This window comes from Sphaerodactylus townsendi, linkage group LG16, assembly GCF_021028975.2.
Source record: "Sphaerodactylus townsendi isolate TG3544 linkage group LG16, MPM_Stown_v2.3, whole genome shotgun sequence".
Lineage (NCBI taxonomy): Eukaryota > Metazoa > Chordata > Lepidosauria > Squamata > Sphaerodactylidae > Sphaerodactylus > Sphaerodactylus townsendi.
In genome coordinates, this window is record NC_059440.1 from 4,617,764 (window position 1) to 4,639,695 (window position 21,932).

Consider the following 21,932-nt stretch of genomic DNA (forward strand, 5'->3'; position numbering starts at 1 on the left):
GTTGTCTGTGTCATTAAGAATAAGAACATAAGAAACTAGCCTGCTGGATCAGAATGACCACACAGCCCATATCTAGTCTCAGCACTCTGCTACCTTCTCGCAAGAGTGGCTCCACCAGGTGCCTTTGGGAGCTCACAGGCAGGATGAAAGCACGTATGGCCTTCTGCTGCTGCTAAGTTCTTGGAGCACCTGGTCTGCTAAGGCATTTGCAATCCTGAGATCAAGGAGGATCAAGATTGGTAGCCATAGATCGACACTTCTCCTCCATAAATCTGTCCAAGCCCTTTTAAAGCTATCCAGGTTAGGTGGGCCATCACCACCTCCTCTGTGGTAGCATATTCAAACACCAATCACACGCCAGTGAAGAAGTGTTTCCTTTATTAGTCCCCACTCTTCCCCAGCATTTCTTTTCTGTAGTGAATGCCCCTGGTTCTAGTATTGTGAGAAAGAGGAGAAAAATTTCTCTCTGCTCCACATTTTCTACCCCATGCATAATTTTGATAGGATCTTCAATCCTATCCCCCCCTCAGCCTCTTCCTCTCCTTTAAACTACAAGAGTCTCCCAAACGCTTTCGCAGCTCCTCTCTCCTCATAAGGAAGGTGCTCCAGTCCCCCCAATCATCCCTCAAGGTGTCTCTTCTCTGCACTTTTTTTTCTATCTCTTCGAGCATATCCTTTTTTTGAGAGATGTATGACCTCAGAGCTGGAACACAGAATGCTTTATCCATAGCAGGTGGCCAACGATGGTGCCTGCAGATGTTCAGGGACTACACATTCCTCCATCAGATGTTCATGGATTGATTTCACCCCATCAGCCCACTCCAGCTATGCTGGCAGGGGGCCATGGGAAGTGTAGTCCATGACCATCTGGGAGCACCATAAGTTGGCCATCCCTGGTGTAGGGGAATTGAATCGCCATTGGAGATGGGGTAATAAGGCATCCCTTAACGCGAGAACTCCTGCTATCCTCCAGAGTCAGCAGATGTAAAAGGGCCAATCCAAGGTTGATGGCTCATTAAAACTCTTCGGAAGAGGCAACTGCAAAACAGCAAATTGTGCCGAAGGACAGTGGAGAGCCTGCTGTCTGGGCGGGTGGACTTGGCTCCGAGCAAGCCCCTGCAAAGGGGGTTGAACTCTTGACTTGCTAATGAAACAGGCAGCCCCAAAAGTACATCCCGGCCTGAGTTCCTTTCCAGAATGGAGCCCTCAGAGGAAACCAGTTTCTGTTCTCAAGAAAGCTTTGAGCTGCCAGCAAAAAACTGCTTGCGTTTTGTCAATATGCATCTCGTCAACAGCTCTGCAATTACGGAGGTGTTATAAATAGGATGTACCGGAGATGTCTGAGCTGTCTTGGTTTCCTACAAAAAATTCTTCTTTAAATGACAAGTACCCAGCTGAGATCCTCTACCCTTTAATTTCTCCTTCCCCCGGCTAACCAACTGACGCCTAGTTGAAAAGACTTATGTTACTACACGGCCACAGAGGCCGTGGCGAGCCCGGCTCCATCCTGCTTTGGTGCTGGAGCTGTTCGGCATCTCGTCGGCGGCTCCCGTCCCATCCCTTCGGGCCGACCTCATCTATCAAGGGGGAACGTGGAGAGGAAGTTCCCAAGTAAACATACAGCAGTGCCTCAACTCCTAATCACTCCCGGCTTCCGCTTCCAGCCCCTATAATTAGAAGTTCTTTTTTCCCCCCCTCATATTCCCAGTTGACGCACATTCTTCTTGCGGCTTGGCACCTTCTCGAGGCGAAGTGGGCTTAGCTTCTGCATGGGCTGCAGGCCAGACTCTTGGGTTTAGTCTTCATGATACTGCAGAAATAGCTTCCTTTCTGGGCCGCACCATCGACATCTGTACCTCGCTTTTTTCCCTTTATGTATATCTCCTCTGGTTGTTTTTGCCGCCCCACTCTCAGCCCCCAAGCCTCCAGCTTTCTTTAAAAGCCAGCTTATTTTGTCACGCTTGATCAGTACGCGCAACAAATCAGCCAGGAAGCCAAATTGTAAACTATAGCAAAATGGATCTCTCCTGGGTGGGATGGTAGAACCTGATGTAATGCCTAAGTGGAGGGGGGTGGTTGTGGGTCTTTTGGCACGCGTGGGAGCACAGTGGTTCCCTTTTCAGGTGGCAGGCGTTTTGCTACTCTTGTGGGTTCTGAGCGGCAACGGAGCTCACAAGGGAAACTTTGTAGCTTGGCTATGATGACAGCGGTGAATACCTGAAGGGTCCCCCAAGCAAATATCCACTCCAGTTCCCAAATTCTCTTCCAAGCTTTGTTACGCCATTACATGCAAAGAGTCGGAAAATGCTATAAGCAAGGCAGGGGGTGGGCTTCTAAACCCATGGTGCTCCGGGCGGGCTTATACACGCTGGCAGGGCTACTGATGGGAATTAGTAGTCCACTTATACATCGGTTGGAGCCGAGTAGGTTGGCCACCCCCGCTATAAGCAGTGCCATGGGGTATTTATTCGATAAAGGCAAGTTTCCCCTTCTCAATCGTGGTTCTCACCCCTGGGGGTACCTTCTACTGTGAGCAGCTGATTTTACAGGCAAAGTTTCCCTTTTGTGGTGGTAGTTTGCCATTGCTTTTCTCTTGCTATTTTTTTTTTTTACCCCTAGCTATGAGCTTAGTCACGATGGAGTAATTTTATAATCAGATGTTAGGATTGCATATTCTATCAGTTTTCGCCAGCATGGCCAATTGGCCATGCTGTAAGGGGCTGATGGGAATTGTAGTCCATAACATCTGGAGTGCCAAAGGTTCGCCACCACAGAGCTAGGTACTCATTTACCGACCAAGAAATGGATGGATGGCTGAGTTGACCATGAGCCAGCTGCCAGGAGATCTGACCCACAGGGGGCTCGAACTTATCTGATACATGAGGTTAATCCCCCATTGAATTTCCCAATGGACCATCATGGGAACTTGTCCGGTTTTTCCAATGTTTGACCATTCACACCCCAAAATATATTGGAGAATGGGTGTTATGGATTGACCTGGCTAAAATATATATATATATATATATATATATATATATATATATATATATATATATATATATATATATATATACACACACACACACACACACACACACACACACACACACACACACACACACACACACACACACACACACACACACACACACACACACACACACACACATATACACATACATACACTAACGGGCCCGGCCATGCATTGCTGTGGCTGAGTCTAGTGAAAAAGAAAGAAAAGGGGAAGCGAACGGTACGAACATGTGTCATTGCACAATGCTTGCAAGGGAGGGGAGGGGCAAGGGGCCCCTCGCTCCCCTCCCTCTCTCCCGTTTCCTTGCATGGCAACACGGCCGGTCCCTCCCTAACGTTCCCCTTCCTCTGCTAGGGTGGGTGGGCCATGTGCAGGTGGCTGGTCCTGTCCCTTTCACTCCCTTCCCTTGCAGGCGAATTATCTAGCGTAAAACGGAGGGGCTGGTAGGAGGGCTTCAGGGATCGGGCAGTATAAAAGCCGAATTAATAAATAAATAAAACACGCTGGGGGGCATGAGCTGCGTTGTGTTCAAATTTCAGAGCGTTTGGTCCAGCAAACCCCTGGACCCTCCCCCACCTTCCCCTTCCTCCGCTAAGGTGGGTGGGCCATGTGCAGATGGGCCGCCCCATCCCTTTCACTCCAGATGGCAGTGGTTTTCAAGGAAGGCATGGTTGTTTCCCTTGAATCAGAGGGTGTTGCTTTGACGGCCAGCAGATGGCGCTATTGCGGAACAGAACTGTGGTTCCAACTGTCACAGGTGTGGCATGTACACAATAACTGGCACAGTTGTGACATGTACACAACAGGAGGTGTGGAAACAGTATGGAAACCTGGCCGCATCGCGTAATTTTAATTTTGCAAGCAGGTGTGAAAATTTCAAAGCAATCGGTACAGTAGTTTGGGAGGTTACCTGTCAGCAGAAAAACGCACTGATAGATTTTTATATATATAGATGGCATTGGATTAAGGGCTGTTGAAAGGAAGGCATGAGGCTGTGTCCTGATACACTCTATCCCCAGTGCCAGGATTTGGTGCTAGATAAGCTCAGGGCCTAATTAGATGCAATAGTCAGAAGTGTGGATATAGCTGAAAATAGCAATTGCACATTTAGCTCCGTGTCTTGGGCTGTAATATCTAGTAGTGCTTTCTTCATGCTGTAATGTCACAGCATTCTGCAATTCCTCCCCCTCCCTCTTTTCCGTTTCAGTGCCAAAGATTTGGGGGCAGGGAAATGCGTACTGTACCAGCATGACCACACTTCTAGTCACTCACAGCTGCCATTTTCTTTGGCAAGTCTGCCTGGGCCCTCGGTTTCAACTGTGCTTGCAACTGTGAAATAACGAAAACAGATCGGCAGAAGTTCCCAGGAAGCTATCCTTTTTGATGGCCTGCACCGTTTCAAACTGCAGGTCTGGAGGTGGGGGCGCTGAATGTTAGAACACTCCCTTTGTTAAACATTTCCTACACTTGAAAAACGAGCAGGTCAGGAAAACCTGATCAGATTGAGAGATTTTCCTTGGTATGCTAGTTCTGTAGGGGGGATATATGTCCAACTCCTCCTCCTCCTCCTCCTCTTCTTCTTCATCTGTGGTCAAAAATAATTTTGTGACATTTAGGTCTAAATAAGATTTCATGTGTTATGATTTTCATTGAGATACATTTGGAAGCCTAATTAGGCTTCCTTTTGCTAGGATATTTTGATTTTAATTTGAATAAACACATTTGATTTTAATTTGAATACGCACATTTGTATTTTTTGCTACATGGCCGTTTCCATTTTTAAAGGCCCAATATCATGATATAGTGAGGACCAGGTACATCCTTTGGGACTTCTGCTTGTCTGTTTCTTCTCTAAGATGGGACAGCAACAAGGTATGCTCTAAGAGTTAAACTACTAGAGAACAACTATTTATCACTAAACTTAATATAACATTACCTCTATAATCTTTACAGCAAACCTACAAGGTGAACTACTTTTACTGTTCCTAGACATAGGCCCCTTCCGCACAGGCAAAATAATGCATTTTCAAACCACTTTCACAACTGTTTGCAAGTGGATTTTGTCATTCCGCACTGCTTCAAAGAGCACTGAAAGCAGTTTGAAAGTGCATTATTCTGCATGTGCGGAATGAGCCTTAGAGATGGTGGTTCCGTGGGACGACTGTCACTCATCCAATGCTGCTGGCAAAAATGTGGTGGAGCTGGTATTTTTTTATATATAAAAAAGGGCTTTTTCATCCTCCAGAACTTATTCCTCTAAACATTGTTGGGTCAAATTACCATGTAAGGGTAAAGGCAGAGATGTGTGCGTGTGTGCGTGTGTGCGTGTGTGCGTGCGTACTGTGGAAGTGGTTCAGAGACAAGTCACTGCTCTGGGAATAAGTGCATTTCCATTGAACGTTCATCCTAACCGCCGTCCAGCACACCTGAATGTGTTTTTATTTTATTGGATTTACATGGTACTTAAATGGAAAAGGGAGACCAAAGTAATATAAAACACAAACGGGGCAAAGCGGGTTGAGGGGTGAGGCTGGGGCTATGCTGCCGCTGCCTCCCTCTTGTGCAGAGTGCTTGGATAGTTGCCAACCTGGAGAGTTCTCAGAATTACAACTGATTTCTAGACTACAGATAAGAGTTCCCCTGGAGCAGGGGTCTGCCACCTGCGTCTCTCCAGAGGTTCATGGACTACAAATCCCATCAGCCCCTGCCAGAATGAACATCTGGAGAGCCGCAGATTGCAGACCCCAACGAACCAGTAAAGTCCAGTCAAAAGCAACCGTGTTAAGTTCTTTTTTGAGCTGGCATTCTTAGTCAGGGACAGGCAATGCAGGAACTGACACCCAGATCTCAAGCCGCCACTTATACAGGGCATCAGACGGGCTTCCGCCAAAAGAATATAAACAAGGCAGGTTTTCACACAGTGTTTCACACAGGCAAGCAAGCAAGCAAGCAAAAGATAACCAAAACAGTAAAATTCCCCTTCCCTGGCGTTTGGCCAAACCGTCCGGCGAGAACCTCTCCGAGGTCGAACTGCAACCTTACCCCCCTACCCTGGAGAAAATGGCACCTTTGGAAGATAGCCTTATACGCTGCTGAAGTCCCTTTCCCTGGCAAAACCTCCTTTCCCCAGGCTCCAGCCTCAGAATGTCTAGGAAATTGCTAACTGACAGCTGACAACGCTAGCAGAGTGACTGAGCTCCTGCCTGCTGTCTCCCCTGTTGATGTCCCCACCCTCCCTGTTTGCCACTCCCCAACCCGCCTTCCATGCATCCTTCCCCACCAGTTCACCTGAAAGCCCTCCTACCAGCCCCACTCCAGAAGGCATCCCAGTTCTTCTACTGACAGGACCGGGCGGCCTGTTCAGCCAGGAGCATAAGAACATAAGAACAAGCCTGCTGGATCAGACCAGAGTCCATCTAGTCCAGCACTCTGCTACTCACAGTGGCCCACCAGGTGCCTTTGGGAGCTCACAGGCAGGAGGTGAAAGCAATGGCCTTAAGAACATAAGAAAGAGCCTGCTGGATCAGACCAAAGTCCATCTAGTCTAGCTCTCTGCTACTCGCAGTGGCCCACCAGGTGCCTGTGGGAGCTCACATGCAGGATGTGAAAGCAATGGCCTTCTGCGGCTGTTGCTCCCCAGCACCTGATCTGCTAAGGCATTTGCAATCTCAGATCAAGGAGGATCAAGATTGGTAGCCATAAATCGACTTCTCCTCCATAAATCTGTCCAAGCCCTTTTTAAAGCTGTCCAGGTTAGTGGCCATCCCCACCTCCTGTGGCAGCATATTCCAAACACCAATCACACGTTGTGTGAAGAAGTGTTTCCTTTTATTACTCCTAATTCTTCCCCCCAGCATTTTCAATGGATGCCCCCTGGTTCTAGTATTGTGAGAAAGAGAGAAAAGTTTCTCTCTGTCAACATTTTCTACCCCATGCATAATTTTATAGACTTCAATCATATCCCCCTCAGACGTCTCCTCTCCAAACTAAAGAGTCCCAAACGCTGCAGCCTCTCCTCATAGGGAAGGTGCTCCAGTCCCTCAATCATCCTCGTTGCCCTTCTCTGCCCTTTTTTTATCTTCTCAATATCCTTTTTGAGATGTGGCGACCAGAACTGGACACAGTACTCCAAGTGCGGTTGCACCACTGCTTTATGGATCTGTGAGGGGCTGGACACGGGTGGGGGCAGCAGCAGTGGGCCCTTCGTGGGCTCCAGCAGCTGCCCCACTTGTGGGCTATAAATATATTTGTGAAGAGTGCCCGTATCCAGCGGTGGGATCCAAAATTTTTAATAACAGGTTCCGATGGTGGTGGGATTCAAACAGTGGCGTAGCGCCCATGGGGCTATTGGGCAGGGAGGTTGCTTTAGTAACCCCTTCTCGGCACTCAGAAAAAATTAGTAACCACTTCTAGGGAAGTGGTGAGAACTGGTTGGATCCCACCTCTGCCCGTATCAAAAGTTAAAGCAACATCATTATGCTTTGCATTCCTCTGCCCAGCTCTGGATAACTATGGAAGTACTGAGCGAGCTGTTACCGTTTCGACAGCCAAAGCGAGCAACTGAAATAAGCGACCCACAAAAACTGGAAACCAAAACTCCTCGGCGAGAAGTAACGAGAGATGGAAAATAGCACATAAAGGAGAAACATTATATATACCATTATGTGTGAAAGGGGAACCGTGTTCCAAAACCTCAGTGATTTATTATTTTGAATAACAATGTGGAGTGTATTTTAAAGATTCTGGTAATCGTACAGGAATGTACTTGGGTGCACTGTAAAAATCTTGCTGAATGGAAAAAGTTGTAGATCAAATGCACTGTAAATTTAAAGAAATCTCTCTCTTCACTTCGTTGAGTCAACAGCTCACGCAGTTCAGGGTAGTGTTCCGTCAAAAGGCCAGGTTTGCGGAGAATGCGTTTGACCACCCAGGTGCCTTTTCACTATTGGGGTTAGTGTGCTGTTGGTGGTTGGCTACATTTCCCTGCCTTGTGGCCACTGCGTGGAGAGAGGCTACGTCAAAAGGCTTCTGAATTAAACCTCAGCTCCTTTCGCACACTGCTGCAGCTGCACCAGTGGTGGGATCCAAACATTTTAGTAACAGGTTCCCATGGTGGTGGGATTCAAACTGTGGCGTAGCGCCAATGGGGCTGGGCGGGGCACAACGGGGACATGGCCAGGCATTCTGGGGACGGGGCATTCCTGGGCGGGGCTGTGGCAAGGACGCAGCCACTGTGCCGGTCCTTGGGCGGGAAACAAATGCACGCAGGCGCAGGCTGCCACGCACGCCGGTGCACCTCCTGCTAGACTGCTTCAAGTTCTGCTGAGAGGAGGGGCGTAACTAGGGCAAAAACCACGTGGCAAAATCACCCATTAGCAACCCCCTCTCGGCACACACAAATAATTAGTAACCTACTCTCGGGAACCTGTGAGAACCTTAGTGAATACATTTAACGGACTGGATGGATATTATTTGAAGGTTGCCCGTGTTAGCTCCAGGAAAGAGTACTGCCATGCACCCCTTTCAACAGATTAAATCAATGTTTGGTGTATGAACTGGGTCGAGTGTAAAATATAACTGGCTTCAGCAATTAAGCAAATTCCATCCTTAGATTTGGCCAAAAGTAGTCCCTCTCCTTCTGTTCTCTCACCCGAAAGCTAAAGGGCCATCTTGTTGACTGGGGATTGGTGCATTCCACTACTTTTTCTTAACTCCACACCTTCTAGAGCACAGGTATCAAATTCGTGGCCCTCCAGATGTTATGGGCTACAGTTCCCATCATCCCCTGCCAGCATGATTTGACACCTATGTTCTAGAGCCAGACATGCTTTGCCCATTCTCCAGCTGTGTCTCAGGTTGCAGCCTATTTACTTGGTCTCAGGGAACCCGCTGAGAAATGAGCCACTCCCATCTAAACGACACCTGCCCTACATATATAGGTGAGTCCTCTCTGCATAGCTCCGCTCTAGGCTCTGCTTCTTGGATCTGGTCTGCACTTCTAGAACAATTAGGTGGACGAATCCCAAAGTGCAAGAGTGAAGATTGTAAGACAGGCAAGGTCTATCCTTGCTTCCCTCGGAAAAACTCATTGCCAACTTGACATCCAGAGATAGAGATTCTAGCCTTGTCTGCTCTCTCCTGTGTTCATTCAGATTTTGCACCGGGCTCCATTTTCCCTAGCTATGCCTCTGGCTTCTCTAACTGGAGATTCCAGGGACTGCGCTTGGGGCTTCCTGTGTGCTAAGCTTGGGCTCTACCACTGCACCCTGGTCTCTCCATGATCCGCTATTCTTTATTCACTTACAAAATGTCCGTTCCACCTTTCTGTGTGTATATTAAGAAAGAGCAGGGAAAATACAGAGTAGGAAGGAGAGGTGATTGAGGGAAAGCCAAATGAAACAAAAAGCCTTTGCCCTCCGGTGGAAGAGAGTGATGGAGGGGTTGCAGAAAATATTCCTGGGGGAGGAGTTCCAGTGTTTGATGCCACCACTGAGAAGGCCCTTGCTTCTGCCCAAGACAGTTAGCCTGGTGTCGTGGTTAAGAGCGGTGGACTCGAGTCTGGAGAATTTGGTTTATTTCTCTTCTCCTGCACATGAAGTCTCCTGGGTGAGTCACAGTTCTCTCCGAATTCTCTCAGCCCCACCTACCTCCAAAGGCATCTGTTGTGGGGGAGGAGAGGGCAAAATACCTACGCGACTGCATCACCCCTTACATCCCTCATAGACCACTACGTTCGGCGGTGGCAGAACTACTGGTGACCCCTGGCCCTGCGATGATGCGGCTGGCCTCGACTCGGGCCAGGGCCTTTACGGCTCTGGCCCCTGCCTGGTGGAATGCCTTACCTCCAACTATCCGGGCCCTGCGGGACCTTGGTGAGTTCCGCAGGGCCTGTAAGACAGAGCTTTTCCACCAGGCTTTTGGAGGGGCCGGCCGCAGTTCAAATGCCCCCCACTGAAGCTGCAATGGCAGCTGAATCTGACGGTGTCCATCCTTTTCCATCTCGGTTGGGCCTGATTTTCAGATACCACCACAGGCCCTCCCGCTTCCCTCTTTTTAGCCTTGGATCGGGTGCCGATTTTATGAAATTGCTGCTTAAATTTTAAATGTTAAATTTAAATCCTGATTTTAAACTGGTAATAGATTAAGGGCTATGTTATATGATTGCTGTCTGAATAACAGCCATGTTGTGAGCCGCCTCGAGCCCTTCGGGGGGTGAGGCGGCCTATAAGTCAAATAATAAATAAAATAAATAAATTGTAAGCCACTTCGAGGCTCCTTTTGGTACAGAAAAAGCTGAGTGTAAAAACAACTTTTCTCCTAAACTCAGAAGTTAAGGGCATCTGAAGCAGTCTTCACAAATGATTGTAGTAGTTGGGTAGGTTTATGTGCGATGTTGTCCCATTATATGATCGCTGAAGTTTCCTTGCTAGAAATGCAGGGCCCCTTCCGCACACGCAAAATGATGCGTTTTCAAACCACTTTCACAACTGTTTGCAAGTCGATTTTGCCATTTCGCACAGCTTCAAAGAGCACTGAAAGCTGAAAGTGCATTATTCTGCATGTGCAGAATGAGCCGAAGTGTTGGGTTGGTCTTTATGATATATGACAAAGGCCATGTTAAAGTTTGCTAAACCGAAGATAAGCTGCAGGGGGCAGTTTGCCTTCTTCATTGGAGGCCTGGCCTAGCCTGGCAAAAATGATAACTTCCGAGGTTGGCTTGCAGCTGAGACAAGTTTGATACCGTATACGTGCTAAAGTGTTTTCTTGTGGAAGAGTGGAAATTATGCTTTGGCTCCGCGGAGAAGGGGAAAAAGCTTGCGAAGGCGATGCCAAGTCCAAACGAGCAGCTTAAGAAACGGTTTTCTTGGGCAGAGTCAAGAGCAATTTCGACCCTTCCAAAAGTCACCGGCAACTTGCTTACCATCGACATGGTAATTATGTTGTATTTGGAGATCAAATGCAGTTGCAAAGAGCAGCAAAAAATGAAAATAATTGCAACGCTGGCTCAGAGTAAAGGCTGACACGGCTCAAACGCATCAATCATCCGTAACACGTTCTACTTTCACAGCTTTTTTCATTTGCCCTGGAATGTACAAAATTCATTATTTCTGTGCTTTCAAAGTCCAAGAATTCAGTCAGTGAGTCTGCAATGGGTCCGTATTTGTGCAGTCTGAGTCCGTGAGTCTGTGTTTGTGCAGAGCTGTACTTCCTCCTCCATTTTTGTCGTAGCATAAAAATGTGTCATCTTGAAAACTTTGGCTTCTTTTTAAAAACAATCAAGGCTGGCTTTCATTGGCAGAATAATCAGCTGTGAATCTGCTGTTGGTTGATCAACTAAGAACATAAGAACTAGCCTGCTGGATCAGACCAGAGTCCATCTAGTCCAGCATTCTGCTACTCGCAGTGGCCCACCAGGTGCCTTTGGGAGCTCACATGCAGGATGTGAAAGCAATGGCCTTCTGCTGCTGCTGCTCCTGAGCACCTGGTCTGCTAAGGCCTTTGCAATCTGAGATCAAGGAAGATCAAGATTGGTAGCCATCGATCGACTTGTCCTCCATAAATCTGTCCAAGCCCTTTTTAAAGCTATCCAGGTGAGTGGCCATCACCACCTCCTGAGGCAGCATATTCCAAACACCAATCACACGTTGCGTGAAGAAGTGTTTCCTTTTATTAGTCCTAATTCTTCCCCCCAGCATTTTCAATGGATGCCCGCTGGTTCTAGTATTGTGAGAAAGAGAGAACAATTTCTCTCTGTCCACATTTTCTACCCCATGCATAATTTGATAGACTTCAATCATATTCCCTCTCAGACGTCTCCTCTCCAAACTAAAGAGTCCCAAACGCTGCATCCGCTCCTCATAAGGAAGGTGCTCCAGTCCTTCAGTCATCCTCGTTGCCCTTCTCTGCACTTTTTCTATCTCTTCAATATCCTTTTTGAGATGTGGCGACCAGAACTGAACACTGGACTCCAAGTGCGGTCGCACCACGGCTTTATATAAGGGCATGACAATCGTCGCAGTTTTATTATCAACTCCTTTCCTAATTATCCCCAGCAACTGGCAAACACGGCAGGGCCTCCTGCATCTCTCAGTTCAACTGAGTTTAATTAGAGATTGGGGAACGGTGACAATAGATACCGCGGTTCCCCGAAAATAAGATCTACCCCGAAAATAAGCCCTATCATGATTTTTCAAGATTTTTGGAGGAGGCTTAAAATATAAGCCCTACTCCAAAAATAAGCCCTACCAGTAGTTGCAGATCAGGACGGTGTGATTCAGCAGGGGCGCAGGGAGAATGCGTGCCCCGGGCGGAGTTCCCCCTCGCTCCACCCCTGCCTGCTAGTGAGGTAGCTCAACACTATCAGTCACAGACCAGGAGAGGGATTTGGGCGTCTTAGTGGATAATTCCATGGGAATGTCAACTCAATGCATGGCAGCTGTAAAAAAGGCAAACTCTATGCTGGGGATCATTAGAAAAGGAATTGATAATAAAACTGCAAGGATTGTCATGCCCTTATGGTGCGACCGCACTTGGAGTCCTGTGTTCAGTTCTGGTCGCCACATCTCAAAAAGGATATCGAAGAGATAGAAAAAGTGCAGAGAAGGGCAACGAGGATGATTGAAGGATTGGAGCACCTTCCTTATGAGGAGAGGCTGCAGCGTTTGGGGCTCTTTAGTTTGGAGAGGAGATGTCTGAGGGGGGATATGATTGAAGTCTATAAAATTATGCATGGGGTAGAAAATGTTGACAGAGAGAAATTTTTTTCTCTTTCTCACAATACTAGAATCAGGGGGCATCCATTGAAAATGCTGGGGGGAAGAATTAAGACTAATAAAAGGAAACACTTCTTCACACAACGTGTGATTGGTGTTTGGAATATGCTGCCTCAGGAGGTGGTGATGGCCACTAACCTGGATAGCTTTAAAAAGGGCTTGGACAGATTTATGGAGGAGAAGTCGATCTATGGCTACCAATCTTGATCCTCCTTGATCTGAGATTGCAAATGCCTTAGCAGACCAGGTGCTCAGGAGCAGCAGCAGCAGCAGAAGGCCGTTGCTTTCACCTCCTGCATGTGAGCTCCCAAAGGCACCTGATGGGCCACTGCGAGTAGCAGAGTGCTGGACTAGATGGACTCTGGTCTGATCCAGCAGGCTAGTTCTTATGTTCTTATGTTCTTACTACCTCCCTAGGTAAATAAAAAAAACAAAATAACAGAATAACAATCAACAACTCTATTTCACTATTTTCTTTCACAGAGACTGGTTTGAGTCTCTATTAGAATTTATTTGTTGATTTTGTTTTTTTATTTACATAGGTCAATAGATGACCAATAGAGATCAATGAATGTCATGTTTTGTAGACAAAAACCGAAAATGTTGGATACTTAAGTGTTGTAATGAGTTGACGTTATGTGTAACATGTTTTAAAATTTAATAAAATTTTCTATTAAAAAAAACACTGCCTCCCTAGGAAGCTGCTTCTGCTGTTGAACAACTCTTACTGTAAAATCTTTCTCTCATATTCAGCCTGCATCTTTTTGCCCGTAGTTTAAAACCATTATTGTGTGTCCTATTCTCTGCTACCAACAGCTCCCTGTCCTCCTCTAAATGGCAGGCCTTCAAATACTTAAATTAGTGCGTCATCATTCATATCTCAGAAAGGTATCCTTATTGAAAACTTGGGGAAATGCCACTTTGTTTTAAATTTAATTGATGAATCAATTTAAAAACAGTTATAAACTAAAAATAACTAGTCTAGCCCAGGGGTCTCCCGCTTGGTGCCCGTAAGAACTAGGTGCCAGCCGATACCTTTTCTGGCACCCAAGAGTTTTCAGGAAGTGGGTGGGGCAAGCTGGGCTTTTGCCCAACAAGGATTCTGATTGACGACTGGAGACTTGATGGGCTGTGCAGGTTTTTAAAAATTATCATCATCATCATCATCATCATCATCATCATCATCATCATCATCATCATCATCATCATCATCATCATCATCATCATCATCATCATCATCATCATCATCATCATTATTATTTTATTAAATTTAGTATACCGCCCTATCCCCGAAGGGCTCAGGGCGGTGTACAGATAAAACATCAGCTAAAACATACATATAATTAAAACAACCGTCATATCTTAAAGCATCGCCCGCGCCCTTACGAAACCCTCCTAATGCGAAATAATGGGTCCTGATGGTATTAGGGCCCATGGGGGTAAAGAGGAGGGGCAGGGGCACCCTCAGCGGCCGGTCTCTCCAAAGGCCCGGTGGAACAACTCAGTCTTACAGGCCCTGCGGAAATCCCCAAGGTCCTGCAGGGCCCGGACAGCTGGAGGGAGAGCGTTCCACCAGGCAGGGGCCAGAGCCGTGAAGGCCCTGGCTCGAGTGGGGGCCAGCCGCATCATTGAGGGGCCGGGGACCTCCAGTAAATTGGCCTCTGCTGAGCGCAGAGGTCGAGTTGGGAAGAAAAATGTGGGTTTGGCGGCAGCTGCCATCACAGCACAAGGATCTGAACTGTGTTACTGAAGTCAAACCATGGCAATAGTTGTGTGGGTAGCTATCATTCTTGCAGCATCCATTCTGTTTCTGTGCCCACCACAGGGGCGTAGCTGCCACGGGGACATTTGGGGCGGCTAGCCCGGGCACTGCCATTGCAGTCACGGGCTGGGGCCAGGGAGCGGGGGGTGTCAAGGGTATTTTGGGGCGGGGTGGGAGGGGGCGCGTGGGCAGTTCGTGCCCCGGGCGCAGTTCCCCTCCCTTCGTCACTGGCCCACCACACCATGTCAGGATTCCAGATGTGCCTGCAGACTCAAAAAGTTTGGGGACTCCTGCTCCAGCCCAAAGAAAATACTCCAGAATATTTCCATGCTGTTCCCTATTTTCCCTCTCACTTTCCTTACTATCAACGCAGTTTAATATTAATTATAGACTTGAATAATGGGTACAAAATAATTGATCGCAACTCTGCTAGCGAATGTATTGCGATTTGTTTGTACAGAAAACACAGCACTACAGTTTATTTGATTGTTGGTCTCTTTCTTGGTGCCAGTTAATCCCATATTCTTCCCCTCCCCGCTTCCTTTTTCCTCCCCTAGGCATGCTTCTGGTCACAACAGACACGCTCGGCCACGATTTCCACGTGTTTCAAATACTGACCCATCCCTGGTCATCTTCGCAAAGTGCCGTCCATCATTTGTACACGTTGCATCGGGGGGAGACAGAAGCCAAAGTAAGTGGCAATCAACCCCAAGCCCTTTATCTGAGTTGGCAGTTGAGAAGGCCGTGGGTTGGTTTGCCCGGGAACCCCTTGCGAGCCGCGGGTGGGAACTTATCCACAACAAACGCTGGCCTAGTCCATGCTGCTGAGATGTGACATTTCAGCACGCACTGGATATGATGCTCTGGAATTTTGGGTAGAAACCCTATGATGGAAACAGTTTTTACCATAGAGTTTTCCCCAAATACTAGAGCATCCCCACATTGCTGGTAGAATGATGACTTCACTTCTGGTGCATGCTGGAAGTGACATTGTCATGTTGTGGTGGGTTTTCCGGGCTGTGTGGCCATGGTCTGGTAGATCTTGTTCCTAACGTTTCGCCTGCATCTGTTTGCTCATGGACTACAATTCCCATCTAACATTTGCTCATGGACTACAATTCCCATCAGCCCCATGCTGGCAGGGACTGATGGGAATTGTAGTCCATGAACATCTGGAGAGCCACAGGTTGCAGACCCTTGATTCTGGTTGAGAGGAAAGAAGAAAAGCTAAATTTAGAAAAAGTGTTTGGGCTAGATCGTAGAAGTTGTATTATTTGGAAAGGAATAATCTTATACAGTCACAATAGCGCTAGCAGTAATACCGGTATATAATATCAAGATAAATTTTATGATGTTGAAAACACTGAGCTGCTAATGAGTTATCACCAGACGTAGTATAGCCTATTAATGTTCACCAAACTATTCATGCTTAAACTATAAATATATTTTTTGAAAATACTTTATGTCTACAGTGTACATAGTAATTATCATTCTCCATTGCTGTAACTTGTCCCGATATTTTCAAAAATGTCGTGCTACATATTTTGAGTGAGCACCAACTTGTCTTGAAAAGCATTTCACTCGTTCCAAAAGAGAAAATATTTCATAGGAGTTTATTTCAGTGGTTTCCCAAATTTCCTCATTCTTTCATCAGAAAAAATTCCGGGTGTGTGTGTGTTAGCCCTTCCCCGAAGTTTGTTTTGTTTTTGCTGTTCTTTTTGGGCCTTTGCATCTCTAGCTTAGTGCTTAAAAGAACCCCAGCCATTTGGGATCTTGTAGTGAACAGAATGGCATCCCTAAGGACAATTGAACTTGGCGTGAGAGCAAGAGAAGGTAACGTCCACAAGCGGATCAACAGTTTTGCAATGGTTTTTGGTTACTGTTTTCCGCACTTAAAAAAACCCAGCTTGCCTTTTCTTGCTGACATCAAGAAATCATCAAGGAAAGGGGAGCCTGTCTGCAGCTTGGACTGGGGTCTGATCGATTCTGAAGCGTGCAGTTTGAAGTTGCTGTCTTGACAGGGGTTGAGACTGATGCTTGGAACAGTGAAGAACAAAATGAAATAAAGAACAGTGCAAAAAACTTCAGGAAGAACCCGAAGGAAGTGATCGTGTGTGAAACTAATAATAAATGGCTGTGTTGTTGATGAAGAAAACTGATTAAGGGGCTAACAAAGGAGGGAGAAATGTCTGAACCTGTATTGTTGAAGGTTTTCACAGCCAGAATCACTGGGGTGTTTCCGGGCTGTCTGGCCGTGTTCTAGTAGCATTCTCTCCTGACGTTTCGCCTGCATCTGTGGCTGGCATCTTCAGAGGATCTGATGGTAGTAAAGCAAGTGGAGTATATATATATTGCAAACTACAGTCCACTCTAGCTGTGATTTGACTCTGTGTCTGAATTAACAGTCTCGGAATCAGCCTTGGAATCAGCCATCAGATGGTAGTGAATTCATGTGTAGTGCGCACTACACATGGAAGAGAAAGTGAGAAGCAACAACAACAACAACAACCTTTATTTGGCATTTAAAAATAGGTTCTAGAGCGTTGCCAGACATTTATGAAGTACAAATCAAGAGTACATTCACAGCGCAGACAGGAAGACTGTATATAGCAGTATACATTACTTAGAAAGTTCTGTCACTTGTAAAAGAAATTTTGCTACTTTTTCCAAGAACATGGCATCTGTGTTGTTTAACAGAAGCCCCGCAACAGAAATGTCAGAGTCTCTTTCAGATTTGTCTAGGGCCAGCCTGGGGGAGAAATTCCTAATGGCCACATATCTCGGACAGTCAAGAATAATGTGAGCAAGAGTCTCCACTTGATTTTTACAGTGTGGACAAACCCGATCCTGGAGAGGGATGGATAAGTAACGACCCTTTGTAATGGCCGATGGGAAGGTATTGGATCTGGCCCTTGTGATAATCCATCTCTGTTGGGGGTCAGTTAATAATTCAAGATATCTGGCTACGTGCCCCTGTTCCGGTATTATTCCGACAGAGAGGGGTGAGCATGATTTATTTGCTTGCCCCAACAAGATATGATATTCCTGTTCTAGAAGTCTACTTTTTAAGGTTCGGAAGATCTCTCTGGGTGAGAAGCACTTGCCCGTTTTGTGCTTGGAAACTCACTTACGATTCGGATTCTCGCCGCCTGCCACCGCAAAGCCCTGTGTTACAAGCTGGCTCCAAGCCGATGCAAGGAAGGGGCGTGGCTGAATTTATCTTGGCCTGTCTTGTTTGCATAATCCAGGAGAAACCTTTTTTTATAAGCCAGCCTGAACTAGAACCCTGTGTTTCAGGGCTGATTGGAGGAACGTTGTTTGCATTAAAGAAGGTCTGTGTCTCTCGACCTCAAGACTGGAACGAAAAACTCAGTGGCCAGCACAACTGCTGTAAAGCCTAACCTTCGCATCCCTGCATTAGAACTGGAGCGGAGGGGAGGTTTGCTTGGGATAAGCAGCAGCGGTTGCCTTCCGGTTTCCCCCCTGAAAATGGATGCAATAAACACGACTCCAACTGGGGCTAAAGGGAAGGTAAACCTGAGAGTGAGGGGAAAGATGACGTAGTCCCATTTCCTTTACTGTCTCCCCCCTACCGCATCCCACTGTATAGGGCAGTGATGGCCAACCTATGGCACGGGACGACCTATGGAGCCCTTTCTGTGGGCACGTGTTCATCATGTGGGAGTGGGATGGAAAATCACCCCCCCACACACACACACATATATCTAGGCTAGCCTGGGCACGATCCTTTACCTGGGAGTAATCTCGGTTGCTGGTAATGGGGCTTGCTTCTGAGTAAACCCTCCTAGGATCGTGATTCACCCATTCGAAGCATTGCATGGTTGCTTCACCAAGCTTACTCCTGAGTAATGTGCGCCTTAGAGCCAACCGTTTTTTCTAAACTAAAACCTCAGTATTCAGGTTAAATTAGCGTATTGGCCCTTTGCGATAAATAAGTGGGTTTTGGGTGTGCTTCACTCTTATTAATAGAAGATTGGATCTTCTTCAGAGGTCAGTAAACAATCCACACACACATAGAACTAATATCCATACGTAAAATCTTATCTACAACCCAGCAGGATCAAAAGGCCTCAGGTCTTTTGGAGATATATTTTGGGATATTTTGTATATGTCCCTAGTAATAAGGGTTTTATTGCTGACACTGTTTTATTATATTGATCACTGTGTTTATTTTAATGGACTTTTAATTGTATATGTTGTATATTTATGTTGTTCACCGCCCAGAGCCCTTTGGGGGTAGGGCGGTATATAAAACTCAATAATAGATAGATAGATAGATAGATAGATAGATAGATAGATAGATAGATAGATAGATAGATAGATAGATAGATAGATAGATAGATAGATAGATAGATAGATAGATAGATAGATAATTGATTGAGGTCTTATAGTTATTTGTGGTATATTTTGTGATGCTGTAGGTCTGTTTTCAGATATTGGTGTATTATTTTCTATTGAGATTTTTAGGTATAGTCTTCTATTGATAAGAGTCGAGCAAAGTGCAATAAAACGTATATTTAATGTATGTTAACAGACATCTGCCTGACTTCTCAACCTCTTTTGGGTTTCTAACTTGGTTTTTTTTTTTACATTTTATTTATTTATTTATAATTAAACTTTTAGACTGCCCTCCTCCGAAGGGCTCAGGGTGGTGAACAACCAGCAATCATATACAGTAACATCATCAAAAAATAAAAACAGATATATGTGCTATTAAAAAACAAGCTATATCAGATAGAGATATACCCCTCCCATGCCCTCGGGAGGCCTAGCTGTCACATACAGTCAACCCTGCTGGTCAAACGCTTGGCGGAACATGTCCGTTTTGCAGGCCCTGCAGAAGCCTTGTAGGTTCCATAGGTAAGGTGACCAGATGGTCACCTTTGTGAACCAGGACGGGGTAGGCGGCTACGCGCGCAGCCACAGGAGCGCACTGCCTTCTGGGGCTTGCCGTTTCCCGCCCTGTCACAGGGCGGCAAACGGCAAGCCCCAGAAGGCCGTGCTCCTGCGGCCGTGCGTGCGGGAGGCTGCCGCACTGCCTTGCGCCCCAGAAGGCAGTGCGGCAGCCTCCCAAAAATCGGGACAATTTGAAGAACACGCGGGACAAGGGACAAATTGTTTAAAGGCGGGACTGTCCCGCCAAAAGCGGGACGTCTGGTCAGCCTATCCATAGGCCCCTGATCTAGGGGAGCCTGTTCCACCAGGTACGGGCCAGAGCAGTAAAAGCCCTGGCCCTTGTAGAGGCCAGCTGGATGTCTTTCTTTTCAGGTTGAGTCTGGGTCCCCACCCGCTTCTTTGGCTGCTAATGTACCTAGACACAGGAACATATAACTCCGCCTTATTGAGAGACCGGCCGTTGACCCATCTAGCTTCGTTCTGTGTAGTCTGACTGGCAGCAGCTCTCAGAAGTCTCAGGCACAGACAGGTCTCCTCGCCTGCTCCTTGAGACCCTTGACTTGGCCATTCAGGATTGGGCGGACCCGAAGACCATCTGCACGCAAAGCCTGGGCTATAGTTCCGAGGCCCGGCCCCTCCCTGAACTGACTGTTGAGCAGTGAGCTCTAGCCTCGGGCCCTCCTCCACCTGCGCAAAGTGCTTTGAACCCCCGAAATGTGCAACATAAACGCTGGATGTTGCTGTTGTTCGGCAGCAGGTGGCACATCGTGTTCTGGTGGCACGCGGTCCTCCTCTGCAAACAGATAAAGGGTTGGTTCTTTGCCCAACCGCACGAGTCTCTTTGATCCTTCAGCGTAAACACACACCAAAGGGCCCGCAGCCCACATTATCTCAGCCCCAAGCAAATAAATGCAGAGATAGGGAGGCGGCCGATGGCCAGAAACCCGTGCAATCTTTTCAGCTGTCCAACTCTTGCTTATTCTGACTCTCGGGCTGTTGTCACAAGTGAGCTTGCTCGAGCCTGTGCAAACACAGAGGACAATAGAATCGGCGCTGCCATGCGCCACTGGAAAGCAGGCGCTACTTTTTCGAGCCGGGAGAGATTTGTTTTCTCCACAAAGCGCAAACTTTTGCCAGAAGTTTGTTTAAAGTTAAGCTGGGCGGTTGGTGTTTTTTTTTTGTCTCGAATCCACTCATCTTTATGGAGTGGTTGGACAAGGCAGGTCGAATCCGCCCGCTGCGGGGAGCCAAAGGGAGGACAAGTTGTGGCGTGGTCTTGATCGGGTCTTCCCTTGGAGATCTGAGCAGTTTCGACCTTCAGTGGCCATCGCAGTGGGGTGGTTGGCTGTTGTGGGTTTCCCAGGCTGCGTGGCGGTGGTCTGGTAGGTTTTGCTCTTAACATTTCACCCGCATCTGTGGCTGGCATCTTCAAAGGCGTGTCACAGTGTTTCTCTGCATGGCTGTGTGGAGTGTTTATGTGGTGGGGTATAGGGTTTGTCCACTTCACAGGGGGTTAGCAAGCAAGCAAGCAAGCCTTTATTGGCCTAGACAACAGTACAACAATATATAAAAAACGGATTAAAAAGCATATACAATACAGGAAATAAATGTTAGGTCAAAGGAAATCTACTGGCGTTTGGTAATTTCCAGGAGAAAGTCTGCCACTATCATACAGAGAGAAGGATCAGGGTTGTCCAACAAGTAGTGTAATCTAATTAAATCGGGGAGATGGGGTAAATGTAAAGGAGTAAGATTCACATACTTGGATCTGATTTCCTTGAATCTGAGACAGTGTAGTGCCAGAGATTCAACTGAGCCATCGTTACATGGGCAATATACCCACAGGGGGTAAGGCACATTTGCATGTGTCCAGACACTTAGCGGCAACTGGGACGTCCAGGGCAGCTTGTCCCAGGTGCCGTTATTGCCGTCATGTGTCGGGGGCATGTTGGGGCGGTGTGGGGGCAGGAACAGGCACACGGGCATCCAACCCTTCGTCACTCCATGTGTCTGGGTAGAGTTCGTTGACAGTTGCCCTTCTGTTGCATTTGCAGTCACGTTTGCAATGGGAAAAAATATATACCCAGCCACAAAATCACTCCCCAAAATTCTCTCCTCACAGAGAGAAATACTGTGACATGCCTCTGAAGATGCCAGCCATAGATACAGGTGAAACATTGGGAGCAGAAGCTACCAGACCACGGCCACACAACCCAGAAAACCCACAACAGCCTGTTGATTCTGGCTGTGAAAACCTTCGACAGTACATTTAAGAGGTTCACCCAGAGGTGGGATCCAGCAGGTTCTCACAGGTTCCCGAGAGTAGGTTACTCATTATTTGTGTGTGCCGAGAGGGGGTGACTAATGGGTGATTTTGCCACGTGATTTTGGCCTCAGTTACGCCCCTCCTCTCAGCAGTAGCGCGCAGAACTTGAAGCAGTCTAGC

The 21,932-nt window shown here is 47.1% G+C and overlaps 1 protein-coding gene across 1 annotated transcript in view; it reads left to right on the forward strand.

Moving 5' to 3' along the window:
• Positions 1-21,932, forward strand: part of BCAS3 (BCAS3 microtubule associated cell migration factor) — a 655,707-nt gene that overhangs the window by 194,254 nt on the left and 439,521 nt on the right. The window contains exon 16 of the mRNA XM_048519361.1: positions 15,127-15,260. Coding sequence (XP_048375318.1) covers positions 15,127-15,260 — 134 coding nt within the window. The remainder of the gene's footprint in view (positions 1-15,126; positions 15,261-21,932) is intronic.